The 15,609-nt window shown below is 37.5% G+C and overlaps 1 protein-coding gene across 1 annotated transcript in view; it reads right to left on the bottom strand.

Moving 5' to 3' along the window:
* The window catches only part of LOC116629035 (thyroid adenoma-associated protein homolog), a gene marked incomplete at both ends in the record, with an annotated part of 69,252 nt that extends 54,176 nt beyond the window's left edge, over nucleotides 1-15,076 (bottom strand). The window contains 6 exons of the mRNA XM_032399322.1: nucleotides 2,034-2,157; nucleotides 6,142-6,264; nucleotides 6,975-7,130; nucleotides 10,545-10,696; nucleotides 12,581-13,287; nucleotides 14,856-15,076. Of these exons, the coding sequence (XP_032255213.1) occupies nucleotides 2,034-2,157; nucleotides 6,142-6,264; nucleotides 6,975-7,130; nucleotides 10,545-10,696; nucleotides 12,581-13,287; nucleotides 14,856-15,076 (1,483 nt within the window). The remainder of the gene's footprint in view (nucleotides 1-2,033; nucleotides 2,158-6,141; nucleotides 6,265-6,974; nucleotides 7,131-10,544; nucleotides 10,697-12,580; nucleotides 13,288-14,855) is intronic.
* Nucleotides 15,077-15,609: the final 533 nt, after the last annotated feature.

The raw sequence follows: 15,609 nt of genomic DNA, 5'->3' as shown, positions 1-15,609 counted from the left end.
CAGTGCAATTCAGGCTAGTGTTATTTCCCATACACCTAGGTGCAACCATAACTATATTAAACATACAGAAAAATTTTTGTCAAATGGATAATCAATCACTCTCAGGTAAAACCTTATTTTCTAAATTCAGTTACAGTACCATTGAAATTCCCTTAACTGATGGATACCACTGTATTCATCTTCTGTGCATGCTATAACAAATCACCATAAACCTGGGGGCTTAAAACCACAGAAATCTACTTTTTCACCATACTGGAAGCCATTTTGACTAACGTCCAATCAGTCCGATATGAAGGTGCTGGTGGGGCCATGCACACTCTAGAGGCTCTAAGGGAAAACTCATCCCTTGCCTTATTCCACTTCTGGAGGCTGCCAGCATTCTATGGCTTGAAGCCATATCACTCCAATCTCCACATCCACTGTCACGGTGACTCCTCCTGTTCTGTGTGTCACATCTCCCTCTGTTCCTCTAACAACAACAGCTGTGGTGGCATTTAGGCCCACCCGATAATCCAGGATTATCTCATTTTAAGATCCTTAATTGAATCATATCTACAAAAACCTCCTTTCTACATAAGGTTCACATTCACGGGTTCTAAGGATTTGATGATATCCTTTGTAGGTTGCTTTTTGGCCTACCACACTTATTATCTTAATCGGGTGATCAAATTTATCATCATGACTAACAGGACAACCCAAACTCATGTACCTCCTGATACGATGCCCAGAGAAGAACACCACATTACCTCTGCTATATTCCTGCCCAAAATGCCCAACCTGAATCAATCATGAGGAAACAATAAGGCAAACCCAACTGAAGACACATTCTTGCAAAATGTTAATGTCATGAAATAAAAAATTTTCCAGATTAAAGGAGGCTAAAGAGGCATAACAACGAAATGCACTGTGTAATCTTGGATTGGTTCCCAGATCACAGTAAAAAAGGCCACTTATTGGGACAACTGGCAAATTTTGTTATGGATTATATATTAGATAACAGCATCATGTCAACATTAAATATCCTGAATTTGATCATTGTGTCATGGTTAGAAAATTAATGAAATGGAGATAAACCAAATATAGCAAAATATTAACAACTGATGAATTAAGGTAGAGGGTACATGGCTGTTCATGAACTATTCTTGAAACTTTGCTGTTGTTGGTTTGAATCTTTTCAAAATAAAAACTTGAAAAAAAAATGGTGTTCTTCAAATGAAGCAAGGCTGTATTAGCAGCAAAAACTGTCCTCCTCCCTGCCAAAAATTTACACTTTGCCTACAAATTTAAACTAAAAATAATAATAATAATAATAATAATAATAATAAGGCAGCTATAGTGTAAAGCTCCCTGGTCCTCTGGCCATCCCCTCCAACAGCAGGATATTTTTCTATTTGACCACAGTCAGGAAGACTGAGCACAAACAAGAAATGCACATCAAAATGTACACACGCAAGTACAGAGATAAAAAGAACTATTTGTTGTCAAAAAGGGAAAAACAGACTCAGAAGGAAGCTAACTGTTCATCCTCTTGAGTAACCCACAGGAGAAATAAAGGGTATCACTAAACCAGAATGCCTGGAAATGACATCCTCATGTTGTCTTTCTGAAACCAGACTGAGACTTATGAAACTGACAGCATATAACGGAAACCACATTTTAACCACAAAGACTCATTGAGGAATGCTATACATAAACTATTATTTTTTTAATTTTTGAAACTTAAAGAACAGATTGTACACTATCTTCAAACAGCAACACATGAATTGGGGGTTGAGAGAAGCAACTCTTCTCATAATAAGCATAATTCATGAAAACTGGAGTTTTGGGTTGGGAAATAATGATCACTGAAAACAACTTCTCAGCCTTACATCTTTTACTAACAAATTTAATTATGTCCAAGTAAGAATTACATATTGAGAATAAAATCTCCCGTAAGAACCTAAACAAAAGACAACAAAACTAAAACTTAAAGTAAAACAAAATGTTGAAAAAATATGTATTCTTACTTACCCCAAACATTATTGAAAGCTTACCTTCTGGGACAGGAAAAACTTCAGCTATTGAGCCTAAAATGGTTAAAGCTGAAAATCTAGTTGGGTAGGAAGACCCAGGAAACAGTGCTTCAAAAAGACGGTTGCAAATGGATGACATGAAATTCTAAAAAAAAAAAAAAAAAAAAAAATTTACAAGTATAATCTTTAACTCATAATAGATTATTTTCAAAGTAACACCTTTAAGAGTGGGGTTCTTTTTTAATTAACAGGGAAAAGATTTTTAAAAACAATATTAGTTATTTACTTTGCTTGACAATTCAGATTGGTACCCTTGACCATAAGCTATATCATGACTTCAGTGAACCCGACCTTTGTAGGGTCAACAAGAAGTACAATTCCTATTGTCGTCCACAGAAGAAAATCCAATACCCAGCACCCATTTTTGGTAAAAGCAAGATCTGTGCTAAAGGTATATTAATATTGGTTTTCTTCACCAGAGATGTTCAGGCATCAAAGGCATGTATATTTTTTTTAAGTTTTTAAATAACCAAAAAAAATCCAATACAGACTACTTGATAAATATGGTAAGTACAATACTTGATAAATGTGGCTATAATGACACAATTCATAAAAAGATCCAACTATTCCATTGTCTTCTATATTCCCCTTTGATACTCTTGCTCCTCTACCATCTGTTTATATAAATAATAAAAAAAAATGCAAACTTTTAGTAAAATGCAATTTAAAAAAAGAATGGGAAATAGTTTATCCAAGATAAAGTCTTATTTCTCTAGTTAATAATTATTATTACTGTTTCTGGATACAACGGAACAGAAAACCAGAAAACTTATAAGGAAAAGCTGTGATTCTCAAGCATCTCACATATACCACTATGCCCTAACAATGTATATTTGTAACTGAGCAGCACATAAGCAGTTTTAGTCCCAACTGATACCAGAAAAGATCTCAGCATTCATTTCTTTGGTCAGTGACATACAATCTTGGGGATTTATCCTATAGGCCCTTATAAGACCTAAGTAAGAGTTTGTTAGTTTATTAAATCTATTGGGTTTCAAGGGAATAGGGTAGTTATTGAGAATATCCTAAACTCATTTTTATTATAAATTAGTACAGTATTCATGTTAAAGGGCAACAAGTTCATCCTATGGGAATGATCTTATCCTAACTGTAGTACCATTTATATTTTTAGAAATAGTTCTTTCCTTCAACCACACTGTAACCATAGTGGAGGCATGGATCACAGTTTATACATTTATATCCCTAGTCCTAAGCATATTGTCCTGAACATACAGAATGGGCTCGATATATGCTTTTGTCACTTTTAACAGCTCCTAGTGAGGCTTCCAAATACTTTAGCCTAGCACTCAAAATCTCTTTAGATTATTCAGGCATCTTCTCTATTTGCCTTTAAGGTTTTTTGCTGTGTTATATAGGTAAAGCTATCGAAATGTGACATTAAAATTATTAAAAGTGATAGATTTCAAATTGCAAATACCCATACAATACTTAATTTTTTTTTTTTTTTTTAATATTTTATTTATTTATTTGAGACAGAGAGAATGAGAGAGGCAGAGCACATGAGAGGGGGGAGGGTCAGAGGGAGAAGCAGGCTCCCTGCCGAGCAGGGAGCCCGATGCGGGACTCGATCCAGGGACTCCAGGATCATGACCTGAGCCGAAGGCAGTCGCTTAACCAACTGAGCCACCCAGGCGCCCCCAATACTTAATTCTATTCTGCTACATTGCCAAGCACAGGAAATGAAACAATTTCATTGTTTCATTGAAACTACAACAATTGTTAGTTGAGGGAACTCAACTACAGATATGAAATTGATTTGTACTTCCAGCTTTGTCACTTGTTAGCTGTATAACTACAATATGAAATTCCTGAACCTGCACAGCAGCATCCTCATAGATAAAAATAAAAATACTTTACTTGTATTCCTAGGGAAACAAAGAAACTTTATTTATTTGTACATACACACACGTTAGTCAAGCTCTGTTTTGATTATTAGAGTAAACAACAAAAAACATCCAATACGCAGCCCCAACTTGACTTTCGAACTCATTTCCTGTTACATCTCTTTTGTTGCTCCAAGCATCTCAGGTGTCGTTCATTCATTACAACAGTGAATTCACCGTTCCCCAAATTCTCCCTGTACTTTCTTACCTCCAAGCTTTCAATTAAGCAGAGACTCGGGGAAAAAACTATTCAGATTTTAGAAGCGAGAGCAGATGTACATAGGGGTCTGACTAGCACTTAGCTGAGGGACCTTGGGCATGTTACTCAACTTTTCCAAGCTTTAGTTTCTCATTTTCTTTTTAAGTAAGCTCTATGCCCAGTGTGGGGCTTGAATTCACAACCCTGAGATCAAGAGTTGCACACTCCACCGACTGAGCCAGCCAGGCGCCCTAGTTTTCACATTTGTTAAGTGAGGATAATAATGCCTATCTCACAGCTTTGTTATTAAAGATTTAAATGAGAATGAGGGTACAAAGCATTTTGTAAATTTAGAAGTACTCAAGCTAATAATATCAGTTTTTTAGGCATGAAATAATCTCCTTCACTAGACTAGAAGACATCTTTTCCAACTAACAGCCTCCTCTTCTCCCCCAGGACTTAGTCTATTGATTGGCACCAAGCCTACCACACACCATGCATGATACCCACTATTATAAAGATGATAAGTAATTTAGTGCCAAAGTCACAATCTCCAAAAGCCACAGATGACTATAGTTGGGAGGAAATATCAGAACCATGAGATTGACTCAGGTTAAGACTCTAAAGGGCTCGTTTTCAAAAACACATATATTCACAAGGTCAAACTAAGAAACCATGCATACGTGAAAATTCAGAATGTCAATCCACAACATAGGTTTTGTGTTTTAAGTACTTAACTCAGTTTTCACAAATGTCATTTTACCCCTTAAAAAAAGCAGCAAAAGAGCTGTTTTCTTAGAATGTCTAGCAATGATCTAAGAAAGGCTAACAAATAATTAATTTGTCCACACACAAAGCAAGTGCTCAGAATACACTCTAGTCACTTTTAATGACTCCCAGTGAGGCTTTTTAGGGTGATTTAGAATTTACAAACAGCTTTCTCATTTAATCCTCAAAACCAGCTTTTTCAGAGAGGTTACTCATCCCACTTACAGTCAAACAGACTCATCAAGTAAGCCAACTAATCAGTGGCAGAAATGGTACTAAACCCATGTCCTTCAAGTTTAGGTTGTCACTTTCCAATCTTCACTGTTTTAATTTTTACAAAGATGAAGCTGACTTCATCCTTGGTATAGGAATATTCTTCTTTAGATGATTTTTTACCTTTCAAGTATAAAATTGAAAACTAAGGGCCATCCATACTAATGCTTAGAGTAGGTAGCGAGTGTATCATGGCTCCAATATATCATTAATTTATTACAATTGTTTCCCCACATGAAATACAATAGATGAGCTCTGTCCTCTATCTGGGTCTTAGAAGACAGTAAGATTTCTGCTTCTGAGAGGCTGTATTTGGAGTGAGAAACCAGTGAAAAACTCATTCTGTTCTGATGGACAGACATGTAAGGTTGTCAAGCTAAGCTCTGGCCCAGACTGGAGCTGCTATATCTGGGGTTCCATCATCCATCCCATTAACACAGTGCCCTGAAACCTAGCCCTACTCTTCACGCTCCCTCCAAAATGGGATGGACAGGAACCTCTACAGCTGGACCACAGACCAGGAGGCACCAATATCAAGCCACTGTAAGTCATGTTAGTCTAAAGGGGAAGCAGGACCACATACAGCAATCTTCTACCCTGGGGAGGGATGGAGGACTTCTGGGCCAGCAATTACCTTTTTGTTAAACTACTAAATTCATGTGGCCCACATTAAGCTGTAAAGGATTGAGGTTAACCCATTACTGTTATTCTGTAACAGGCCTCAAGTCCAGCACTGGTTCCACGACTCAGGGTACCTCAAGAGAAGTATTAAAGCACCAGAAGGAGTATGTAAAACTAGCTTGAAGGAAAGAAACACAGAAACAACACCATTCACCATGAGACTTCCATTTATTTCCCTTTAATGTTTATTCATAATTGTTCTATGTTTCTTAAATACCCATATGTCTAGAAATGGATCACCTACCTTATATTGCTGTAAAGAAACAGAAGGGTGCTGTTTGGTTAACTCATTCTCTGACTCATGTTTGGATCTACTTTGCTCCAGTTTATAAAGCACCTGAGAACTTTCCTGTATCCTACAAAACAACTTTTGAGAAAAAGAAAAATGAAGCATATGTAAGCCACATTAATCTTAAATGTCAGTCTAAAAAAAGGAAAAGGACAAATTTTCTAAATTCTTTAGACTAAAACTTCAAGCAAAGAAAGTACTGGTTTCTAAACTCTTAATATTTACAGTGTTTCTGACAGAAAATTAACACATATTTTTAAAACCAAAAACAAATACTACTGCAAACCAGAATACACAGTCATTAAATCGTAGTTCTATTTCCTTTAGGTTAGCATGAAACTAAAGATATACTCACTTCTATAACTCTCCCAATTCTTCATCCCATAAATGAAGCATGTGATTAAGTCTAGTTGAATCAGTCAACAATGACCATTTCATGAGGCCCTTAAATGATGAAACTACAAGGGCATCTTTCTTCCTCTCACCAAAGTTTTCTCAAAATACCTTTCACCCTGAAAGATCCAACACTACATTTTTTTCTTTTCAAAAAAAAGGAGCTCAAGTTTGATTTATTTTACACCAAAATGGAAGGGCTTTACACCCTGGACTTGAATCTCAAACGTAAACTCTATGGAATCACAGAATGGTTCAGACGGGCCATGAAGGGATATGGCAGTCCAAACCCCTGACTATTATTCCCACACACTCCCAAAATCAGAGCTCTTTTCAAAAATGATTTGCAGAGCAGAGTTCACCACTTTCCCATACTTTCTGATGAGAAATTCTACCTTTTTAAGAAGAGAACAAATCTGCTGTCGCACTCCTGGGGACTGACTGTTAAGATTGTATGTGATAAAGAATTGAATCCACTGCATTTCTTCCGTGGAAACGATTTCTGTGCTTCGATTACTTTCACAAAGCAAGCCTAATGTATCTATCCGTACCTAAAACACATCAAGCAATAAAATGTTAATTTTTCAATGAAATAAGCAAATCGTAAACTACTTGACATGTTTATTTACATAAGCTACCAAAGGGGAAAAAAAAAATAGTAAACCCCAGTTTACCCATGTATACTTCAGTAAGGTTCCCTCATCCCAAAGATCCTAGGGTTACAACTCATATAAAATTATTTTATTAAATGTGTAAACTGGGTATTTGTAAGCCAACAATCTTAAAGATACTTATTCCATGGTAATGCTCAACTTCATTCTTTTTTCTCTACTTCATCCCAGGACCTCATCACTCACTCTTTTTTTTTTTTTTAAGATTTTATTTTATTTATTTGACACAGAGAGACAGCGAGAGAGGGAACACAAGCAGGGGAGTGGGAGAGGGAGAAGCAGGCTTCCCGCGGAGCAGGGAGCCCGATGGAGGGCTCGATCCCAGCACCCTGGGATCATGACCTGAGCCGAAGGCAGACGCTTAACGACTGAGCCACCCAGGCGCCCCCCTCATCAGTCACGCTTAGATTACTGTCATGCACATCTAACCAGGCTCCTGGTTTCTTTTTGCTCTCACACTGGAAATTCATCTCTGTTGCCATTAATTCTACGTCCTTGCTGGAGGCAGAATGGCTCTAGTTCCCGCTTACCAATTGAATGAAATCTGAAGTCTTCAGCCTAGCATTGGAGGCCTCCATAAAATAGACCAAACACTCTACTCCTGCCAAACAACATCCTAAATCATCCTCCAGATCTTGTTTTGTATTCTCCCATTTTGCTATTTGTTTTGTGTTTTTTTTTAAAATCATTTTATGTATTTTTTCTTCATCATAATAAGTGTACTCTTTAATTCCTATCCCCTATTTCCTCCATCCCCCCAACCAACTCCCCTCTGGTAACCATCTTTTTGTTCTCTATAGTTGTCTTTTTTTTCTTTCCTTTGCTTGTTTCTTAAATTCCACATATGAGTGAGAGCACATAGTATTTGTCTTTCTCTGATTGACTTATTTTGCTTAGCATTATACTATCTAGCTCTATCCATGTTGTTGCAAATGGCAAGATTTCATTCTTTTTGATGGCTGAGTAATATTCCTGTGTGTGTGTGTGTGTGTGTGTGTGTGTGTGTGTGTGTGTGTGTGTCCTCTTTATCCATTCATCTGTCCATGGAAACTACAGCTGCTTCCATAGTTTAGCTATTGTAAATAATGTTGCATGTATCCCTTTGAATTAGTGTTTTAGATTTTTTGGGTAAAAACCCAGTAGTGTAATTACTGGATCATAGGGTAGTTCTATTTTTAATTTTTTGAGGAACCTCCATACTGTTTTCCACAGTGGCTGCAGTAGTTTGCATTCCCACTAATAGCTCACAAGGGCTCCTTTTTCTCCACCTCCTTACCAACAATTGTTGCTTCTTATGGTTTTGATTTTAGCCATTCTGACAGGTATGAGGTGTTATCTCATTGTAGTTTTGATTTACATTTCCCTGATGATGAGTGATGCTGAGCATCTTTTCATGTGTCCGTTGGCCATCTAGATGTGTTCCTTAGAGAAATGTCTGTTCATATCTTCTGCCCATTTTTTAATTGGATTATTTGTTCTTTGGGTATTAAGTTGTATCAGTTCTTTATTTATTTTGGATACTAACCCTTTATTGAATTATGTCATTTGCAAATATCTTCTCCCATTCAGTAGGTTGCCTTTTAGTTTTCATGATTGTTTCCTTTGCTGTGCAGAAGCTTTTTATTTTGATGAAGTCCCAATAGTTTATTTTTGCTTTTGCTTCTCTTGCCTCAAGAGACATATCTAGAAAAATTTTGCTATGGCCAATGTCAGAGAGATTACTGCCTGTGCTCTCTTCAAGGATTTTTATGGTTTTAGGTCTCACATTTAGGTCTTTAATCCATTTTGAGTTTATTTTTGTGTATGGTGAAAGAAAGTGGTCCAGTTTCATTCTTTTGCATGTGGCTGTCCAGTTTTCCCAGCACCATTGTTGAAGACACTGTCTTTTTCCTATTGTATATTCATCTCTCCTTTGTCAAAAATTAATTGACCATATAATTGTGGGTTTATTTCTGGGTTTTCTGTTCTATTCCACTGATCTCTGTGTCTATTTTCATGCCAGCACCATACTATTTTAATTACTACCACTCTGTAATATAACTTGAAATGTAAAATTGTGATACCTCCAGTTTTATTTTTCTTTTTCAAGATGGCTTTGGCTAGGGGCACCTGGCTGGCTCAGTTGGTTAAGGATCTGCCTTTGGCTCAGGTCATGATCCCAGAGTCCTGGGATCAAGCCCCACATCGGGCTTGAGTCTGCTTCTCCCTCTGCACCGTCCCCCCACCCCCTGCTCATGCTTGTGTGTTCTGTCTCTTGCTTTCTCTCTCAAATAAATAAAATCTTAAAAAAAAAAAAAAAAAGATTGCTTTGGCTATTTGAAGTCTTTTGTGGGCCCCATACAAATTTTAGGATTGTTTGTTCTAGTTCTATGAGAAAAGCCATTGGTATTTTGATAGGGACTGCATTAAATGTGTAGATTGCTTTGGGTAGTATAGACATTTTAACAATATTTGTTCTTCCAACCCATGAGCATGAAATGTCTTTCTGTTTCTTTGCATTTGTCTTGAATTCCTTTCATCAATGTTTTATAGCTTTCAGAGTACAGGTCTTTCACCTCCTTGGTTAAATTTATTCCTAGATATTTTATTGGTTTTGATGCAACTGTAAATAGGATTGCTTTCTTAATTTCACTTTCTGCTGCTTCATTATTAGTGTATATGAATGCAACAGATTTCTGTACATTGATTTTCTACCCTGTGACTTTACTGAACCCATTTATCAGTTCTAGTGTTCTCCCATTTTATATGCTGCTCCAATGCTTCCTCTCCTTTAATCACATTTAACGTGTTTCTAATCAACACTACCTACTCTGTTCTGAGCCCCCCAAGTCCTTATGCATAAAGGGCACTTAATATCTGTATTGTCTTCTAAGAATTTCCAGTTGTTTTATACAGGTTTTTTCTCCCTTCAACTAAAATTTAAATAGCCCGAAAAGTCTACACTTTTCACTTCTTTTTTTTTTTTTTAAGATTTTATTTATTTATTTGAGAGGGAGAGAGAATGAGAGAGAAAGCACAAGCAGGGGGAGTGGCAGACAGAGGGAGATGCAGGCTCCCCACTAAGCAGGACCCGCCCCACCCCCTCCCAACGCAGGGCTCAATCCCAGGACCCTGGGATCATGACCTGAGCCACCCAGGCGCCCCTACACTTTTCACTTTCAATTCATCCTCCTTACGGATCCCTTAAAACAGTGCTGGGCTCAACACAGGGGCCTCTATATTGGACTGCTAACTGGATAAATAAATCAGGGATCTACTGTATGTATGAAATTCCCAGATATTTTGTTTACTTACTTGGCAGTGCTGATGAATTAAGCCTTGTTTTATTCTTGCACTGGACACAAGGTTCCTCCAGGCATCAGTTGCAGACTGAAGATGTCCATGAGCTCTAGCTGTTCGCAGACATGCCATCAAAGCTCCCAGAGCCCCTCTACTATTGTGAGACCCTAAGGATGGAAAAGATTGTTCTTGTCTCAAAAGCACAAAATAACACAGATAACTACCGTGCTATGCAACAACTGTCACAATTTTCATTTTGCAATTAACATTGTATTTCAAGAAATAAAAATCACAGTTTAAATTCTAACATGAATTAAAGTCCCTAGGATAAAATAATCATTATTGAAAAGGATTTGACAGTTCTTGTGTCAATCATTTCAAGTAAGCATAATCCCCTTATGTTAACTTAAAGAAATCATTATTTTTTGCTGTTTTTACCTTTTCCTTGACACTTGAAATGAACCAGGAAGTGATTCGGGGGAAAAAAATCAGGTGGAGAAATATTTAAAACAGTAAGAATAACTAAAATGACTTTCAGCCAAAATTAGGGAAAACACTTTAGTGGCTAAATATCATTATTTCTCTAAAAACAAACACTAAACCTCTCTACATATTTTGGAGTTACTGTTTCTCCCTAGTAAAAAAGATAAAAGGAGGACTACAAGGAGCCTGACGCTTTTGGAGGCTGGGACATCAGTCACTACTAACAGGATAAGGAACCCTGGCTCAAAGGGAACACTGATAAAAAAAAAAGAGAGACTGCCTTACTTCAGAACAGATTCATGAATCTTGAACTTTAGATGGCTTCTCAAAAAGGCAAGAACAATTGTTGTTAAAAACTACAAATAATGAAAAAAAACCCCAACTACAAATAATGGCTTATTTTTGTGTATAGGAATCAGATTTTTCCAGCTATCTCATGGTTACTTTTTGAAAGTTTTCAATTATTTTTAGTTGTAAATACTCTTTTTTTTTTAGAGAGAGTGCCTATGCACCCCGGGGGGGGGGGGAGGTTGGGGGGGGGGCAGAGGGAGACAAATAGAATCTTAAGCAGGCTCCATGCTCAGCACAGTGCCCAATGCAGGGCTTGATCTCACGACCCTGAGATCATGACTGAGCTGAAATCAAGAGTTGGATGCTGGGGCACCTGGGTGGCTCAGTCGGTTAAGCATCTGCCTTCAGCTCAGGTCATGATCCCAGCGTCCTGGGATCGAGCCCCACATTGGGCTCCCTGCTCAGCAGAGAGCCTGCTTCTCCCTCTCCCTCTACCCCTCCCCCTACTTGTTCTCTCTCTCTCTTTCTCTCTAGCACTCTCAAATAAATACGTAAAATTAAAAAAAAAAAAAAAAAGAGTTGAATGCTTAGCCAGATGACCCATCCAGGCATCCCTTGTTGTAAATATTCTTAAACTATGATGTAGAGTACCATATTTCTGCTTTGTTAAGCAGAATACAGTAATTTTAAGATTCACATGAGAAGTCATGGTCATCATTTATATATTAATTACTGAACTATGCTTTAATGCAGTGATTCCTTCAGGGTTACTGAGTTTCAGTGAAATGTTTACCCCCTATTCTAAATGACTACAGACAGTTGTTTCTTGAGGTCACACATCTACATTTTTTTGTCTCTTCCCTAGAGACAAAAACTTGCTGCTGCCAGTTTACCTGTCTTGATCCTTGCCGAAAACAATGTTTAATTACTGTCTCAATCACTAGAATAAGAACTTATATAAAACACTCAAACTTTCATTCCAGTCTAACAACCTAACAAATAAGAACTTGGTAAAATGAATTAAAACGAGTAAGAAAGGGAACCTTATAATAACTGGAATCAATCCTTAGCCTGTAGAAATGACTTCAGCCAAAAAAAACTCCACTCCACTCTGGAGAGGAACATTAGTCTCAATCTGAAATCTCTATCGTCAATACCCTCTTTTACTATTTACAGAAGTGATAATATTTAAATTTGAATATGGTCCACATCTGCCTAGCTACCTACCCTTAAACACCTTAACCAGAAATTACTAAAAGAACGATTCCTTTTCTTACCAATTTTAGCATCAGCAGAAGTTTGAAGAATCTTTACCATGTAGCTTAAGCTTTCAGGGCTGCAGTTCAATAATTTTGGCAAGTAATAATCAATCACGTAAGATTTCTGATCCAGATTTCCTTCACACAGTATAAAAAGGAGAGGAGAAACCCAAGTCTCATGCCACTCATCAATCCAAGTACTGTCGACAGCCTGGGACTTCAAATGACTCTTGTGATTTCTGAACATGGTTTCCAAGAGGTCACTTGCATAAGGTACCAAGGACTGGTCTCCCATCACCTCTAAGATTTGTGATGGAATAGTTTTGGCTAGTGCCAAAATATGTCCAATTCCTATGTAATCTACTAAACAACCAAGGCATGCATATTTCCCTTTCACATGCCATTCCAATTGCAGAAGACTTTCAGTCAGATCACAGATGAAACGATCTGCAGCCAAACCTGACGTTTCGGAGTCTGACTTTTCTTTAGTGAGCTGGTGCATTTGGAGAATATTTCTGAATATAATTTTGGTTTGGTGTCTCAAAGCATCCAGTGGATGTTCCCAGTGGGTATAGACATATTCTAAAAGTCTCCCAACTACACTTGAATTTCCATTCAGACTGTCCTTTAGGCTTGGGGAACTTGATTCAAGGACATGTATGGCTGAATTAGTCCAGGACGCCAAAATTCTAGACAGAAACAATTCCAGAGTTGATTCCTTGATCCTGAAGAGAAATGAACCATGTTATTATAAACTGACTAGTAACAGAAATTTCATTTTATAATCATCTAGATTTTAAAAATATAAAAGACAAAGAATGATCAGAAAATTCAATAATTATTAAATTTACAATGACAAAAAATTACAAACAAGGCCAAAACAGATCTCAAATTTATAAATGAATCTTTTCATCTTATAGAAATAATCCAAAAAGGGACACAAGAAAACTTTTGGGAGTGATGGAAATGTTTATTATTTTGATTTTGATAGTGGTTTCACAGGTGTTTTAAAACACACTGAGAGGGGGAGCACCTGGGTGGCTCAGTCGTTAAGCGTCTGCCTCCGGCTCAAGTCATGAATCCAGGGTCCGGGGATCAAGCCCCGCATCGGGCTCCCTGCTCGGCAGGAAGCCTGCTTCTCCCTCTCCCACTCTCCCTGCTTGTATTCCTTCTCTCCCTGTGTTTCTGTCAAATAAATAAATAAAATCTTTGGAAAAAAAAAAAAAAAAACATACTGAGAGGGGTGCCTGGGTGGCTCGGTTGGTTAAGTGACCGACTCTTGATTTTGGCTCAGGTCATATCTCAGGATCATGAGATCAAGCTCCACATCGGGCTCTGCACTGGGCGTGAAGCCTGCTTAAGACTCTCTCTCTCCCTCTCCCTTTGCCCCTCCCCGCCAATCCTTCTCTAAAGAAATAATAATTTTTACATTCCTTTAAAATATGCACAATTTTCACATATACATAAGCTGAAAAACATGTAAAAATTATTTTAGAACACAGTACTTTTCTTCCCTTACCTACATATTCATTACTATCAAGTTGTATCTATGGTTTGACATTTTAAGCACACAATCACTTTCAGGCATTATGAAAAAAACACCAAAATAAACCACAAAACACAATCCAATGAAGTCTAAAGAGCTGGTTACAATTCTGGCTCAGGTGCTTATTAGCAATATACTCTTAAGTTTTAGCATTTACTTTTCTAACTTCACTTTACCTACTCAACACATTAGATTTCCTATCCTATCTATCAGACATGTGAGGCTCATACTGAATTACCTATGTTGACATTGTTTATAAACTAAAATGCAGCATTAGAGACTAAATGTTAACATTAACATTAAAAATGTTCAGTACAGGTTAACCTGCACCAATAATATCTGTAACTCCCTCCACTCATCATTTCATCTTCTCTTGGTCTATTTTCACACCCATTTCATTGCCTATATGTTATCTTCCCTTTTTCTTTTTTTAAGATTTTATTTATTTATTTGACAGAGGGAGAGAGTGCATGCACAAGCAGGGGAGCGGCAGGCCGAGGGAGAAGCAGGCTCCCCGCTAAGCAAGGAGCCCAATGTGGGACTCCATCCCAGTACCCTGAGATCATGACCTGTGCCGAAGGCAGACGCTTAACTGACTGAGCCACCCAGGCGCTCCTGTTATCTTCCTTTTAATTCAGGATTATCCTGAGCACTTTTCACGGAATTACTAAGTATACTAGTTCAGTTGCCATTTTTGAAATGTCTGACAAGCAAAACAGAGTGAGAGACAGTAGCATGAAAACTCACTGTGAACTCAAGGTGAACAAGACATGCACAATATTCAAGAGCAGGGCCTCCCCACTCAGGCCCATACTCCCATTCTGCCAGTCCAACATGGTGAGTGTCCCCTGACACAGGAATAAGAGAGTTGACTGCGAGACATCAGTACAACAGAGGCTCCTGCAGCAGTTCAAAAACCAGTCGGGGACGCTGGTGCAGTCCACTGAACGGAGAAGCAAACTACTAATCTGGAAGAACAAAACAGAGCTAACATGTTAAAAGGCCTCAAAAACTTTTCAGATATTTCAAAATGTAAATCCAAAATTCCCTTTCCCCTGAAACATCCCAGGAACCTAAAGATGAGAAGCCACAAATGTTGAAATTATTATATCAAAAGGGAAAAAAATTAAATCTAAGTACATGAACCATTTTTGCTGGTTTGAATGTACTAGTAGAGCAAAACATATCGCCACCTGCAGGTGGATGAGCTTAACTAATGCTTTTCAGAGGTGATTTTAGAAATCAAATTGCTAAATTTTATCCAACGATAAATACTTTGTGTGATCTCATAGAAGAGTACACAACTATTTTGCAAAAAGTCAGGTAAATAGCTAAAATAAGTTTCTAGATAATATACTAAGGAAGAAAAAACTTGCTAGTACTGAATACAAGAATTATAGTCCAAATTATCAATTATACTTTCCATCCGACCAAATACACTGAAAAATTAATTCTAACATGCTTCCCATCTAAAGTACAATATTTGGGGGGCGCCTGGGTG

This window comes from Phoca vitulina, unplaced genomic scaffold, assembly GCF_004348235.1.
Source record: "Phoca vitulina isolate PV1807 unplaced genomic scaffold, GSC_HSeal_1.0 scaffold204, whole genome shotgun sequence".
Lineage (NCBI taxonomy): Eukaryota > Metazoa > Chordata > Mammalia > Carnivora > Phocidae > Phoca > Phoca vitulina.
The sequence above is the reverse complement of the archived record's forward strand: the minus strand, read 5'-3'. Positions and strand labels throughout refer to the sequence as shown.